Genomic DNA, 13,735 nt, shown 5'->3' on the forward strand with positions numbered 1-13,735 from the left:
TGTTCTCATTCGAAAGAAAAAGGCTAAGAGGGGATTTGATAGAAACATATAAAATGATCAGAGGATTAGATAGGGTAGGCAGTGAAAGTATTTTTCCTAGGATGATGACATCAGGTTGGACGAGGGGGCATAACAAATCTATCACGAAGGGTGATAGATTTAAGACAGATGTCAGAGGCAGGTTCTTTACTCAGAGAGTTACAAGGGTGTGGAATGCCCTACCTGCCAGTGTAGTTAACTCGGCCACATTATGGAGATTTAAACAATCCTTGGATAAGCACATGGATGATTATGGGATAGTGTGGGCGGGGGGGGAGGCGAGCTTAGAATGGTTCACAGATCAACGCAACATCAAGGGCCGAAGGGCCTGTTCTGCACTGTATTGTTCTAAAGAAGTCACATGTACTGAATATATATCAAATATACAGATCAAAATTGATTTGAACATTCAAATGAACATAAGAGGTACAGTTAATAGATGACACCAAATTGGAGGTGTAGTGGATAGCACCTTAGAGTACAACTGGATCTTGATCAGATGGGCCAGTGGGCTTAGGAGTGGCAGATGGAGTTTAATTTAGATAAATGTGAGGTGCCACATTTTGGAAAAGCAAATCAGAGCAGGACTTATACACTTAATGGGAAGGTCCTGGGGAGTGTTGCTCAACAATGAGATCTTCGAGTATAGGTTCATGGTTCCTTGAAAGTGGAGTTGCAGGTAGATAGGATAGCCAAAATTGCTTTTGGTTTGCTTTCCTTTCCTGGTCAGTGTAGTGACTATAGGAGTTGGCAGGTCATGTTGCAGCTGTACAAGACATTGGTTTAGATTAGATTAGATTAGCTAGGGCACAACAAGTCTGCACCGACCCTCTGAAGAGTAACCCAGCCAGACCCATTTCCCTCTGACTAATGCATCTAATGCTATGGGCAATTTAGCTTGGCCAGTTCACCTGAACTGCATATCTTTGGACTGTGGTGGGGGAGAGAATGTGCAAACTCCATACTGACAATCGCCCAAGGTTGGAATCGAACCTGGGTCCCTGGTGCTGTGAGGCAGCAGTGCTAACCACTGAGCCACCGTGCCACCTCAGCTGCTTGTGCGCGCAATTCTGGTCTCCCTCCTATTGGAAGGATATTGTGAAACTTGAAGAGTTCAGAAAAGATTTACAAGAATGTTGCCAGGATTGGTGGATTTGAGTTATCAACAGCCAAGTTAATTCTAACTGGTCTTAGGCAGTGCCCCGAGAAATGAACCAGAAAATGGCTATCATCTATTCTGTCTACTTGAAAGAAAGGCAATGTGCAAACATGTTCTATCAGCAAACAACAAGGCCATATTATCATTATAACTTGCAGCACATGCAAGTACACCACATTGCAAACCTGAATAGCAATCTAAAACAATTGTCAGCATAATTCTTCGTACACACATGATTACTTAGTAAATTTTGTCCAAGCATAGAGTCACTGAGTTGTGAGCTTTGCAAGTAAGGGTCGGTACAATCTTATTGCAACAGCTGAAAGCATTTGTGGTGTGATAGGATCCACCAGTCTTTGGGACATGAAGCTTCCATAACAAGCATCACACAGGCACTGAAATGCATATATCACTTTTCTCATTAACTGTGATGGCATTAACTGATGCATTCCACATGGCAAAGCCTCTATATTCTCCTCTCCTACAGCTAAAATATGTTTTCCTTTTTGCTTTTCTTGCAATTTGCTGTTAAGGCAAAAACAAAATAAAATTGAGAAAAAAATTTAGATAAGGAGACTATCGTTCTGGAAGTTTATAACCACCGTACATTTCCCCCTAGACATAAATATTTCCCTTATTATTGACACTCAATACCTGCCTTCCCTTTATAGGTAGTAAGGCTGCCCATGGTTCTTGTTAACATAAAATGGCTGCTCATACTTTTTAGTTGAGATAAAAATGGCTGAAGTAGATAGTCAGCTGAAGCAGTCATTTGCTCAGAGTCATGATTTTTACAGAAACCAGATAAGATATAAAATACCTCAAAAATCATATAATCAAATCTTATTAAAAAGCAAAAATGTAGCTACAGCTTACACACAGTTAGGATAAGGGACACCCTTGAAAAACACAGTTAGAAGCAAGCTAATTCAAAGTTTGATATTTTAATAGATAGAAGAATTACATTAGTTAAAACCCTTTAGGATAATTGTAATCATCTGTGTGTGGATATTATAATAGAGTTTTTAAATGTAGCAGAATTAAGGGTTTTAACAGAGTTCCTCTGAAGAGACAGCCTCAGCAGGGAGAAATTCTCATCCTGTGAGCTGGGAGGATTGAATCACAGATGCAGAAGTCAGCAGGATTGGAATGTGGGTAAATAAGACACATTGTGAAAGCACAAGGGCAGGTGATAAGGATGTCCAGTAAACATCATGAAATCCTGGGAAGACCCGCAAGTGTCCATTAACTGATCAAGCAGTCACGATTGATTTGATTCAATGTATATGTAATCAATCAATAACATAGTTGGTTTGCAAATGCTAAGGTGGGTTTAAAACAAATGTATAATAGTTTCTCTCTTTCCTTCTCGAGGGAAGAAGCTTCTGGATTCCTAGTGGTTTTCTTCCCACCAAGGCAACATCAATAAACTCTGATACTGGAAGTGGACTCCAGGTATTCAGTGAGTCATTTAGTCATTCCACCCCAACAGTCCTGGTGAGTGGAAGACAAACAGCTTCAACCGTGGGCGGCACGGTGGCACAGTGGTTAGCACTGCTGTCTCACAGCGCCTGAGACCCGGATTCTATTCCCGACTCAGGCGACTGACTGTGTGCAGTTTGCACGTTCTCCCCCGTGTCTGCGTGGGTTTCCTCCGGGTGCTCCGGTTTCCTCCCACAGTCCAAAGATGTGCGGGTCAGGTGAATTGGCCATGCTAAATTGCCCATAGTGTTAGGTAAGGGGTAAATGTAGGGGTATGGGTGGGTTGCGCTTCGGCGGGTCGGTGTGGACTTGTTGGGCTGAAGGGCCTGTTTCCACACTGTAAGTAATCTAATCTAATCTAAAAATGTCTTTGTTCAGCAATAATTAGTGGTATAAGACCAAATGACTAAATATAAAATCAGTATATAGAACGAAGAGTCCTTTGGCCTTCGATGTTGCGCCCACCTGTGAAACCAATCTGAAGCCCAACTAACCTACACTATTCCATTTTCATCCATATGTCTATCCAGTGATCGTTTAAATGCCTTAAAGTTAAGGAGTCTACTACTGTTGCAGGCAGTGCGTTCCACACCAATACTACTCTCCAAATAAAGGAACTACTTCTGCCATCTATCCTATAGTTTTAAATTAAGGGTCAATAGTTAAATCCCTTCGTGCTAGCCAATGCCATCCAACGAAAAAGGGTCTCACTGTCCACCCTATTTAGCGTTCTGATTATCTTATATGCTTCAATTAAGTCATCTCAACCTTCTTCTCTCTAATGAAAACAGCATCAAGTCTCTCAGCCTTTGCTCGTAAGACCTTCCCTCCATACCAGGATGGTAAATCTCCTCTGAACCCTTCCCTAAGCTTCCACATCCTTCCCATAATGCAGTGACCAGAACTGTACACAATACTTCAAGTGCGGCTGCACCAGAGTTTTGTACAGCTGCAGCATGACCTCATGTTTCCGAAACTCAATCCCTCTACCAATAAAAGCTAACACACCATATGCCTTCTTAACAAGCCTACCAAACTGGGTGGCAACTTGCAAGGATCTATATACATGGACACCGAGATCTCTCTACCAGAAATCTACTAAGATGCTCAAACTCGCTAATCTACCAAGAATCTTCCATTTACACTACCAAGAATCTTACCAGTAGTCCAGTACTTTGTATTCCTGTCACTCCTTCTAAAATGAATCACCTCACACATTTCCACATTAAACTCTATTTGCCACCTCTCTGCTCAGCTCTGCAGCTTATCCATGTCTTTCTGTAACCTACAACATCCTTCCACAATATCCACAACTCAACATTCTCAAATTTACTAACCCATTCCTCTATGCCATCATCCAGGTCACTTATAAAAATGACAAACAGCAGTGAACCCAAAACAGATCTTTGCTGTACACCACTAGTAACTGAACCCCAGGATGAACATTTCCAATCAAGCACCACCCTCTGTCTTCTTTCAGCAAGCCAACTTCTGAGCCAAACCGCTAAATCACCCTCAATCCCTCTTTATGCAATAGCCGACTGTGGGGAATCTTATCAAACGCCTCACCGAAATCCAAATACACCACATCGACCACTTTACCCTCATCCAGCTGTTTGGTCACCTTCTCAAAAAACTCTAAGGTTTGTGACGCATGACCTACCCTTCACAAAACCATGTTGACTATCCCTAACCAACTTATTCCTTTCTCAATGATTATAAATCCTATACCTTATAATCTTTTCCAATGCTTTATCCACAATCGAAGGAAGACTCACTGGTCTATAGTTACCAGGGTTGTCTCATTTGCTATCCTCCAGTCTTCTGACACTATTTCTGTAGACAATGACAACAAAGATCAAAGCCAAAAGCTCGCCAATGTCCTCCCTGGCTTCCCAGAGAATCCTAGGATAAATCTCATCCTGCCCAGGGGATTTATCTATTTTCACACTTTCCAGAATTACTAACACTTCCTCCTTGTGAACCTCGATCCCATCCAGGCCACCAGCCTGGATCACAGTATTCCTCTTAACAACATTTTCTAGTGTGAATACTGACAAAGACAAAAAATATTCATTTAGCGCTTCCCCCATCTCCTCTGACTCCACACACAGCTTCTCACTACTATCCTCGATTGGTCCTAATCTTACTCTAGTCATCATTCTTTTATTTCTGATATACCTATAGAAGGCCTCAGGGTTTTCCTTGACCCTATCCACCAGAGACTTCTCATGTCCCCTCCTGGTTGTTCTTAACTCTCTCTCTAGGTCTTTCCGGGCTAACTTGTAACTTTAAAAGTGCCCTAAATGAGCCTTTACATCTCATCCTAACATAAGCCACGTTCTTCCCGTTGACAAAGCATTCAACTTCCATAGTAAACCACAGCTCCTGAACTCGACAACTTCCTCCCTGCCTGACAGGTACATACCTATCAAGGACCCGTAGTAGCTGTTCTTTGAATAGGCTCCATATTTCAACTGTGTCCGTCCCCTGCAGTTTCCTTCCCCATCTTGCATAATCGCATTGTAACTGCCTTTCCCCCAGCGATAACTCTTGCCCTGCACTAAAGTAAATGGAAGAACAAGAGATTTCAGTAATGATGTGCTTAGTGCACTTAAAAACCTAGAGTGTAAAGTGTAAAGGTTCACCAATTCAGGATTTCTATTTTGTTGCAATCTGTGGAGACTCCAAAAGTTCAACACCACATCTACTGGAAAAGCAGAGAACTACTGACAACTTCTGGATGTCTCAGATCAACTATAACTGTGCAGATTCCAGAAGCTGCTGTCAATATTCAAGGAAACTTGGTGAATGGTGATAGCTTCCCAGTCATTAATATTGCAAAATCCAGACCAATATTGACAAAACAGGCACTGTATTATAGTTACTGAAATTTTATATATGCAGGTAGTTTAAAGATTGTGCAATACCCAGTATAAAAGAATATGTTTGATTGATGGAAAACAATCTTGGCAGATGACAACTAAGATTTGCATCAAAACAGTCTTTGCCAAAGAGGTGATCACTTTAAAGAACAGACAGGAATCAGAACCATTTCAGAATCTACTGTGTAGTGTGAAAAAGGTGACGATATATTAAAGGTTTTTTTTTTGGTAAGGCAAGGACTGATTAGAGAGTCAGCATGGCTTTGAGAGAGGCAGGACATGCCTCACAAGCCTAATTGAATACTTTGAGGATGTGACAAAACACAGATGAAGATAGAGTGGTGAATGTAGTGGGCATGGATTTTAGCAAGGCGTTTTAATAAGGTTCCCCATGGTTGGCTCATTCAGAAAGTAAGGAGGCATGGCATACAGGGAAATTTGGCTGTCTGGATATAGAAAACAGAGAGTGGTAGTAGATGGAAAGTATTCAGCTTGGAGCTCAGTGTCCAGTGGTGTTCCACAGTGATTGGTTCTGGGACCGCTGCTCTGTGTGATTTTTATAAGTGACTTGGATGAGGAAGTGGAACGGTGGGTGAGTAACTTTGCGGATGACATGAAGGTTGGAGGAGTTGTGGATAGTGTGGAGGGATGTTATAGGTTGCAACAAAAAACTGATAGGATGCAGAACTGGGCTGATAAGCGGCAGATAAAGTTCAACCTGGAAAAGTGTGAAATAATTTGGTTTGGAAGGTCAAATTTGAATGCAGAATACATGCAGGATTCTTGGCAGTGTAGAGGAACAGAAGAATCTTGGAGGTCCCTGTCCATAGATGCTTCAAAGTTGCCACCCAAGTTGATAGGGTTGTTAAGAAGGCATATGGTGTGTTGGCTTTCATTAGCAGGGGGATTGAGTTTAAGAGCAGTGAGGTTATGCTGCAGCTCCATAGAGCCTTGGTTAGATCACACTTGGAATATAGACAATAGATGCAGGAACAGGCCATTCTGCCTTCGAGCCAGCACCATCATTCATTATGATCATGGCTGAACCTAGAGTTCCCTTCTGCTCGCCTCATTATAGGAAGGATGTGGGAAACTTTAGAGAAGGTGTAGATGAGATTTACCAGGATGCTGCCTGGACTAAAGGACATATCTTATGAGGAAAGGTTGAGGGAGCTTTTCTCATTGGAGAATGGAGAAGGATGAGGTGTGACTTGGTAGAGGTGTACAACATGATGAGAGGCAGAGATAGAGTACATAGCCAGAGACTTTTTCCCAGGGCGGAAATGGCTATCATGAGGGGACATAATTTTCAGACGAGTGGAGGAAGGTTGAGGGGAGATGTCAGAGGTAGGTTCTTTACAGAGAGTGGTGGGTCCATGGAATGAATGCCAGCAGTGGTAGTAAGAGTCAGATGCATTAAGGACATTTAAGCAACTCTTGGATAGACACATGGATGATAGTAAAACGTGTGTAGGTCAGTTTGATCTTAGAGTAGGATAAAAGGTCGGCACAACTTCGAGGGCTGAAGGTCCTGTATTGTGCTGTATGGTTCTAGGCTTTATTCCAAATCAATCAAGTAAATGGCCTTCTTGGTCACCTGCATCTCATGAATCTTTCAGTTGCACAAGCTATTGATTAAATAAATAAAAATAATGGAGTGAAATGTTTGTGCATGGACCTCCCGCAGTGGTCTAATGAAACATAGCGTTCTGCCAAGCTTTACGGATTTTGTTCCAGGGGTCTCCCAACAGTGCAGTCACCAGAAAGAAAAACACCAGCAACATCCCATAAGCAATCGACCGACAGTATGTTTCACCTAGTAAGACACAGAAATTTCAAATGTTTAAGTATTTTGATACCTTTTATGTGATATAAACTTTTAAATAAATAAGTCAACTTTTATTTATAAAGTAAATAAAAACAATTTTAAAATAGAAACGTTTTCAAATACTGTGCAAGTGGCCTCTGCAAAGGTCAGAGAACCTTCAGAAGAACGGACAACCCTGCAGCCTTTTTGTTCTACCCAAGTTTCTAATTTGACTATGCTTCAGCATGGTACTGGTATAATGCTACTTTGTCAAACTAGCAACGTTTTACAAAAAACGTGATAGAGAGGTTTAATCTATTCTCACCAGTGGATATCAAGACATAATGTAGAGTACCTGAATGAAGTAGCTCTCTCATGAAGTTTTGGCCTATGTTGTGTAAGACACTTGGCTTGAAAGGATTAATTCAGAAGTTTTCCTTCACCCTGTCCATTGGTATATAAATGACTATCTGAGACATGTTTTATTTGTCTGTTGTTAAGTCAGTCCTGCAGCCACGTAGCATAGACCTAATTACCATCTCTTCAGTAACAACACTTCTTGCCTAGTGTCAACATCGTTGAACAGTCTGAGGCTAATATAACCAGTTAAATTACTAATATGTAATAAACAACTAGCTACATAATTCCAAGTATCTTCTGCCAAATGTTTGTGATTAATCCTTTGCTACTTATTACCAGTGACCCCTACAGGCTAATAGGAGCATAGAAAACAGGTACATGAGGTGGCCATTCAGCCCTTGAGCCTGCTCCACCATTCAACATGATCACGGTTGATCGTCCAACTCTATATCCTGTCCCCACTTTGTCCCCATACCCTTTTACCTTTTAGCCCTAAGAACTATATCTAACTACTTCTCACAAACAATGTTTTAGTTTCAACCACCTGCAGAAAGGTCCGCAGGATTATCAGAGTCAAGAAATTTCTTCTCATTTCAGTCCTAAATGGCCAATCCTGTATCCTTAATGGAGACCTCTGGTCCTAGATTTCTTGGTCATCAGGAACATCGTCCCTGCGTTCATCCTGTGTAGTCTCATTAGAATTTTGTAATTTTGGAGGTGAAGTACAGCAAATAAATGCCATGAAATTTATTAGAAATGGGATTACATTATGTTTCACAAGACAAAATAGATTTTAAATGCTTGGCAAGAGATTTAAAAAAAAGTGTGGGCTAAACTAAAACCAAACTGGGCTCTGAGGTATATGTGGGGGGGGGGGGGGGGGGGGGGGGGGGGGGAAAGTAGACTGCAAAGTTGATTAAACCAGAGAGTAAACCTTCCCAATCAGCCCGTGAGCTCCCCACATTGTTTGAAATTCAAAATGCAATGCACATGTAAAGTAGACACTTGATTTCTTAATCCTTGAATTTAAACAAAAAGTCATCAATTCTCCAATAAATCTTCTATTGTAGATAAAACACAATTTGACACGGGAGGTTTGCCACAATCCAACTTCTGACGTATTTCTTTGTCCCACCCAACAGTCTGCACCATTAGATGCTTCAGATACAACACACTCAGGAGGTGCTCGCTGGCATTCAGATTGATTTAAATAAATGCCAAAAGAAGAAAAGGGAATTTGCCTGATGTTATGGCCAATCTAGTCTCCTCAGTCACCATCACTGAAACAGATCATTTGGTCATTTTCATTGCTCATTGCAGAATGCTGGTTACATTCCATATATTATAATTCCGATTACATTTTAAAATTGGTTGTTTGAAAAATGTATTTGAAACCGCAAGGTCACGAACGGCTTTATGGAAAAAGCAAGTATTTCTTTGCAATTTACAAACTGAAACACACCATGACAAACACGATGAAGTGCAGTTTAGGATCAATACAACTTCCTTACCTTGGTAACGTCTTGTCAATGGGTAAGCAAGCTCAGGCCAACAAATATCATTTCGAGAGCAGTCATATTCAAAGTAATTCATCTGGAAACTAGTCCACAACATTATTTCAGAGTTTTACTGACACTTTTTTGGCTGTATAAATAATAATGATACAGTTCAAGGAAAAATGTATGAATAGGATTTTGGTAACTTTCAGTCTTGACATAGTTTGCACTTTAGTGATCAATCTTTATGTGAGATGTTGCCTGATGTGGTGCAGAAGCCTCGCGACCACATTTGATGCAGATGAAGGCAATGGGGCTTAGAAGATGCAAGATGCACTAGCCTCGGTTTTCTCTGGGATCCCTACTCAGCTAACTGAGCTTTTTATTTCTCATCTACAGCCACAAGTATATTTCTAAAATGTTGAGAAAATCCAACAAAGTAAATGCAGAGAGGCTGAATTTCATAACTAGAGAGAGTCTACAATCTCAGCATAAAGGATCAAACATTTAGGCTTGAGATAAGGAGATACCTGATCTCAGGGGAATTCTGTACTGCAGACAGTGATTGATCTGTCTTGAATGGGGATTGAGGTTCTGTGTGTTTTTGGACACCAAGGAAAATAGGTCATTGTATTTTTGATTTGGAAGAAATTACTTCAATTTCTAAGATCACTCATGTAAGTATATTAAATCATGAAATGGTTCCATTGGGGAAAGAAAAACTTACCTGGTTTTCATTGGTTCAGGCTGTACAGGTATTTCGATAAATTGTACAGAAAAGCTGACTGAAAAGGACTGTAAAAGCGAACTGTCCTCACAGACTACTGCATCTCCTCCTCCACAGTTGACTTGCCAGGTTACTGTGGAAAAACTGAGTAGACAAATCCATTCACTTAACTTGTAAAAATACTGAAAGCATCGGAGGGGAGAGTGGAGGAGAAATTTATTTCTTACGTAATGAATTGCTGTGATCTAGAACATGTTGGATGAAAGGGTACCAGAAGAAACTTCAACAATAAATTTTAAAAGGAAATTTGGTAGACATTTAAAGAGAGGTACAGGACTACGGGAATAGAGCAGGGGGCGAGAGATTAATTGGATACCTCTTTCAAGGAACTAGTACAGAATGGCTCCTATAGTCAAGTACGAACCCATTTCAAAGTGGTAATGCTTGGGTGCACAATCCTCAAGGCTGAGCTACTTATGTTGGGAGTACATATTTAGAGCTAAGCTCCATGGGGAACTGGAACATAGAAGTATTTGGACATCCTGTATTGAAAATAATTTAACCATGATTTTGAAGGAACATGTATACCTAGAAATTCTTCACCTCAACCCAGCGCCCACGCCCGGTCCTGTTCCAGCTGCAGAGCTATAGGGAGAGGCAGATGCTCCTGGAAGCCTCAAGAAATCTGGGAAAAGATCCCCAAGCTATGACCCACAAAGGATCCAGGATCATGCTGTTCCAGGACTTCTCCCCAGCTTTGGTCCGAAAGAGGAAGGCATTCGATGAGGCGAAGAAGCGTTTAAGGGACTTAAATATCCAGTACTCCTTACGATATCCAGCGACGCTACGCCTTAGCCACGAAGGATCCATATATAACTTCGGATCACCGGAGAAGGCTAAGGAATTCTTGGACTCTCTTAAATAAACTGTAAGAGATTGTGGACGCTGGTCTGCCTTTCCCATTATTTTGGTTTACATCCCTTCATCTTTTCTTATCTTTCCCCCTATGTGTGTATGTATATATATATATATTTTGGGGCGTTTGGTTAATGTTGATGGGGAGAGGTGGTTACCTTATTCTATTTTACTTCTGTTTTTAGGAGCGGGGTTGTTTTTCTTTCCCCTGTTATTTTGTGGTATTATATTTAAGTATTACATGTTGAGATTGTAATCTTATAGTTATATATGGTATTAATATTCCCAAATATATTTAGATGTGGGTGTGGGTGGGGGTGGGGTGTTCACTGTTAACTCTAGCTTTATATTATATTTGAATTCTCCTCATTTTATTGAGGAACACCTGGGTCAAGGGTGGGGCACTGGTTGGAAGAGGGTAAGATGGACTGTGGGAGAGGAAGTGACGCTCCCTGGGAACAAGGGAGAAAATCTCCAATTCGGAATGTTTTATATTTTTTATACTTAGAAAGAGTTTTTTGTTATATTGTTTTGAGTGTATCAGAGAATCTTTACTTTTGTAAATCTTGTATGCTCCATGCTCGGGATGTTCTAGATAGGGTTTCCCCTCCCGAGGGGTCTCGGATCTGTCCAGATGATTATGGCTGAACAGTCGGTTAAGTGGTGCACCTGGAATGTCAGGGGGAGTAATTCGCCAGTTAAAAGGAAGAAAATATTATCAAATCTTAAGAAGGAGAGAGTTGATATAGCTCTCCTACAGGAGACACACCTGTCGGATAAAGAACACTTAAAATTACGACAGGGCGGATTTGATCAGGCCTTTTTTTCCTCTTTTAATTCAAAAAGCAGGGGAGTCGTTATCCTTGTCCGGAAGAACTTCCCTTTGAAAATTCTAAATCAGATAAAAGACGAATCTGGACGATATATTTTGATTAAAGCCCTCATAAATGGAGAGGAATATGGGATCTTAAATGTATACTGCCCCCCGGCACACCCCTTTAAATTCATAACGGAAGCTTTTTCAAAACTGATGGCCTTTGGTGCCCGTCATACAATTATAGGGGGAGACTTTAATTGTATTATGGATCCGGAAATAGACAGGATTCCCAAGAGTGCCGCTGGAGTATCTCCCAGATCTAGACAACTGGCGGACCTGAATAAAGAATTAGGATTGGTAGATGTATGGAGATGTCTCCATCCACAGGGTAGAGATTTTTCTTTCTACTCTAATCCACATAAATGTCACACAAGAATTGATATGTTTGTTGCCCCATCGATTTTTCTAAACTCTATAGCAACCTGTAAAATAGGTACTATAGCAATCTCTGACCATGCCGCTGTATACATGGAAACTAAGGTAAAGAACAATGGGACATCTGCTCGGCATTGGCGTATGGACCCCTTCCTGATAAAAGATAGCAAATTTTTAAAGTTCTTCTCCCAAGAACTTAAAACTTTTTTAGAAATTAATACTGGTACGGCTAGCAATCCGTCAATGATGTGGGAGACCATCAAAGCTTATGCACGAGGTTTGATCATCTCCTATTCAGCGACCCAGAGGAAAATGAAGGGAGAGCAACAGCGTCTGCTCGAAGCTCGCCTAAAAGCAGCCGAAACAGCATACGCTGATAGACCTTCTATCACAAAATTGCAGAGGATTACAGCTCTTAGGACAGCTTTAAACACCGCGCTTACTCAAACGGCTAAAAGGGAAATATTATTTGCGAAACAAAGATTATATGAATATGGCGACAAACCGGGTAGATACTTAGCATTTCTTGCAAAGAAAAAGAAAGCCCCTCAAACTATTCCGACCATCAAAGAAAGTACAGGTACCCTGACTCATGATCATAAAAAGATCAATGCGACCTTTAAAGAATTTTATTCTGAACTATATAGATCGCAGGATTGTGAAGATAGGATTAGGAGGATGCAGTCATTTTTTAAAAATTTGACCTTCCCGGGCCTGACTCCGGAACAGGTGTCGGCCCTAAAAACCCCTTTAACAGTCCAAGAAATACTTGAGGCAATTAGGCAACTTCAGAGCGGAAAAGCACCGGGCCCGGATGGTTTTCAAGCTGAATTCTATAAAGAATTTACAGGAATATTGGCTGACCCACTTATGGATATGTATAATTTTGCGCATAGTCAGGTCTGTCTCCCGCCCACGCTGAAAGAAGCAAATATTTCTCTTATCCTCAAAAAAGGAAAAGACCCAGAAGATTGTGCATCTTACAGACCAATATCCTTACTAAATGTAGACTTTAAAATTCTCTCAAAAATGTTAGCACTAAGACTAGAAAGGGTACGGCCATATATTATAAAGGAGGACCAGACGGGATTTATTAAGGGCCGCAGATCATCCAATAATATCAGAAGGGTCTTGAATATGATCCAAGCCTGTCATCAGGGAAAGATACCAGGAGTAGTAATTTCATTGGATGCGGAAAAGGCATTTGATAGGGTTGAATGGTCATATTTATTTTACACATTGGAAAGGTTTGGCGTTGGACAGGTGTTTACCAAATGGGTTTCAACATTGTATAATGACCCCAAAGCAGCTGTTATTACTAATGGGTTAAGATCGGATGGCTTCAGTGTGGGTAGGGGCTGCCGTCAAGGATGTCCTCTCTCACCATTGTTGTTTACACTGATAATCGAACCATTAGCAGAAGCCATCCGGACTGATCCTAATATAACGGCCCCGAGGATTGGTACAGGTAAACACAAAATTACCCTCTATGCAGATGATGTTCTCTTATTCCTCAGTAATCCTTTAATGTCAGTGCCTCGTCTAATTCAAGTTATTAATACATTTAGTGCATTCTCAGGCTATAAAATTAATTTTTCAAAATCGGAAGCCAT

At 40.9% G+C, this 13,735-nt stretch overlaps 1 protein-coding gene across 5 annotated transcripts in view; it reads right to left on the reverse strand.

The window, feature by feature from the left end:
• Nucleotides 1-2,080: 2,080 nt before the first annotated feature.
• The window catches only part of tctn2 (tectonic family member 2), a 90,505-nt gene continuing 78,850 nt past the window's right edge, over nucleotides 2,081-13,735 (reverse strand). For all 5 annotated transcript variants that reach the window (XM_060843314.1, XM_060843313.1, XM_060843311.1 and 2 more), the window contains 3 exons: nucleotides 9,956-10,099; nucleotides 9,244-9,332; nucleotides 2,081-7,381 (listed from right to left, as the gene is read on the reverse strand). In XM_060843314.1, coding sequence (XP_060699297.1) covers nucleotides 7,257-7,381; nucleotides 9,244-9,332; nucleotides 9,956-10,099 — 358 coding nt within the window. In that variant the 3' untranslated portion in view covers nucleotides 2,081-7,256. The remainder of the gene's footprint in view (nucleotides 7,382-9,243; nucleotides 9,333-9,955; nucleotides 10,100-13,735) is intronic.

Source organism: Hemiscyllium ocellatum, chromosome 24, assembly GCF_020745735.1.
Source record: "Hemiscyllium ocellatum isolate sHemOce1 chromosome 24, sHemOce1.pat.X.cur, whole genome shotgun sequence".
NCBI classification, from domain to species: Eukaryota; Metazoa; Chordata; class Chondrichthyes; order Orectolobiformes; family Hemiscylliidae; genus Hemiscyllium; species Hemiscyllium ocellatum.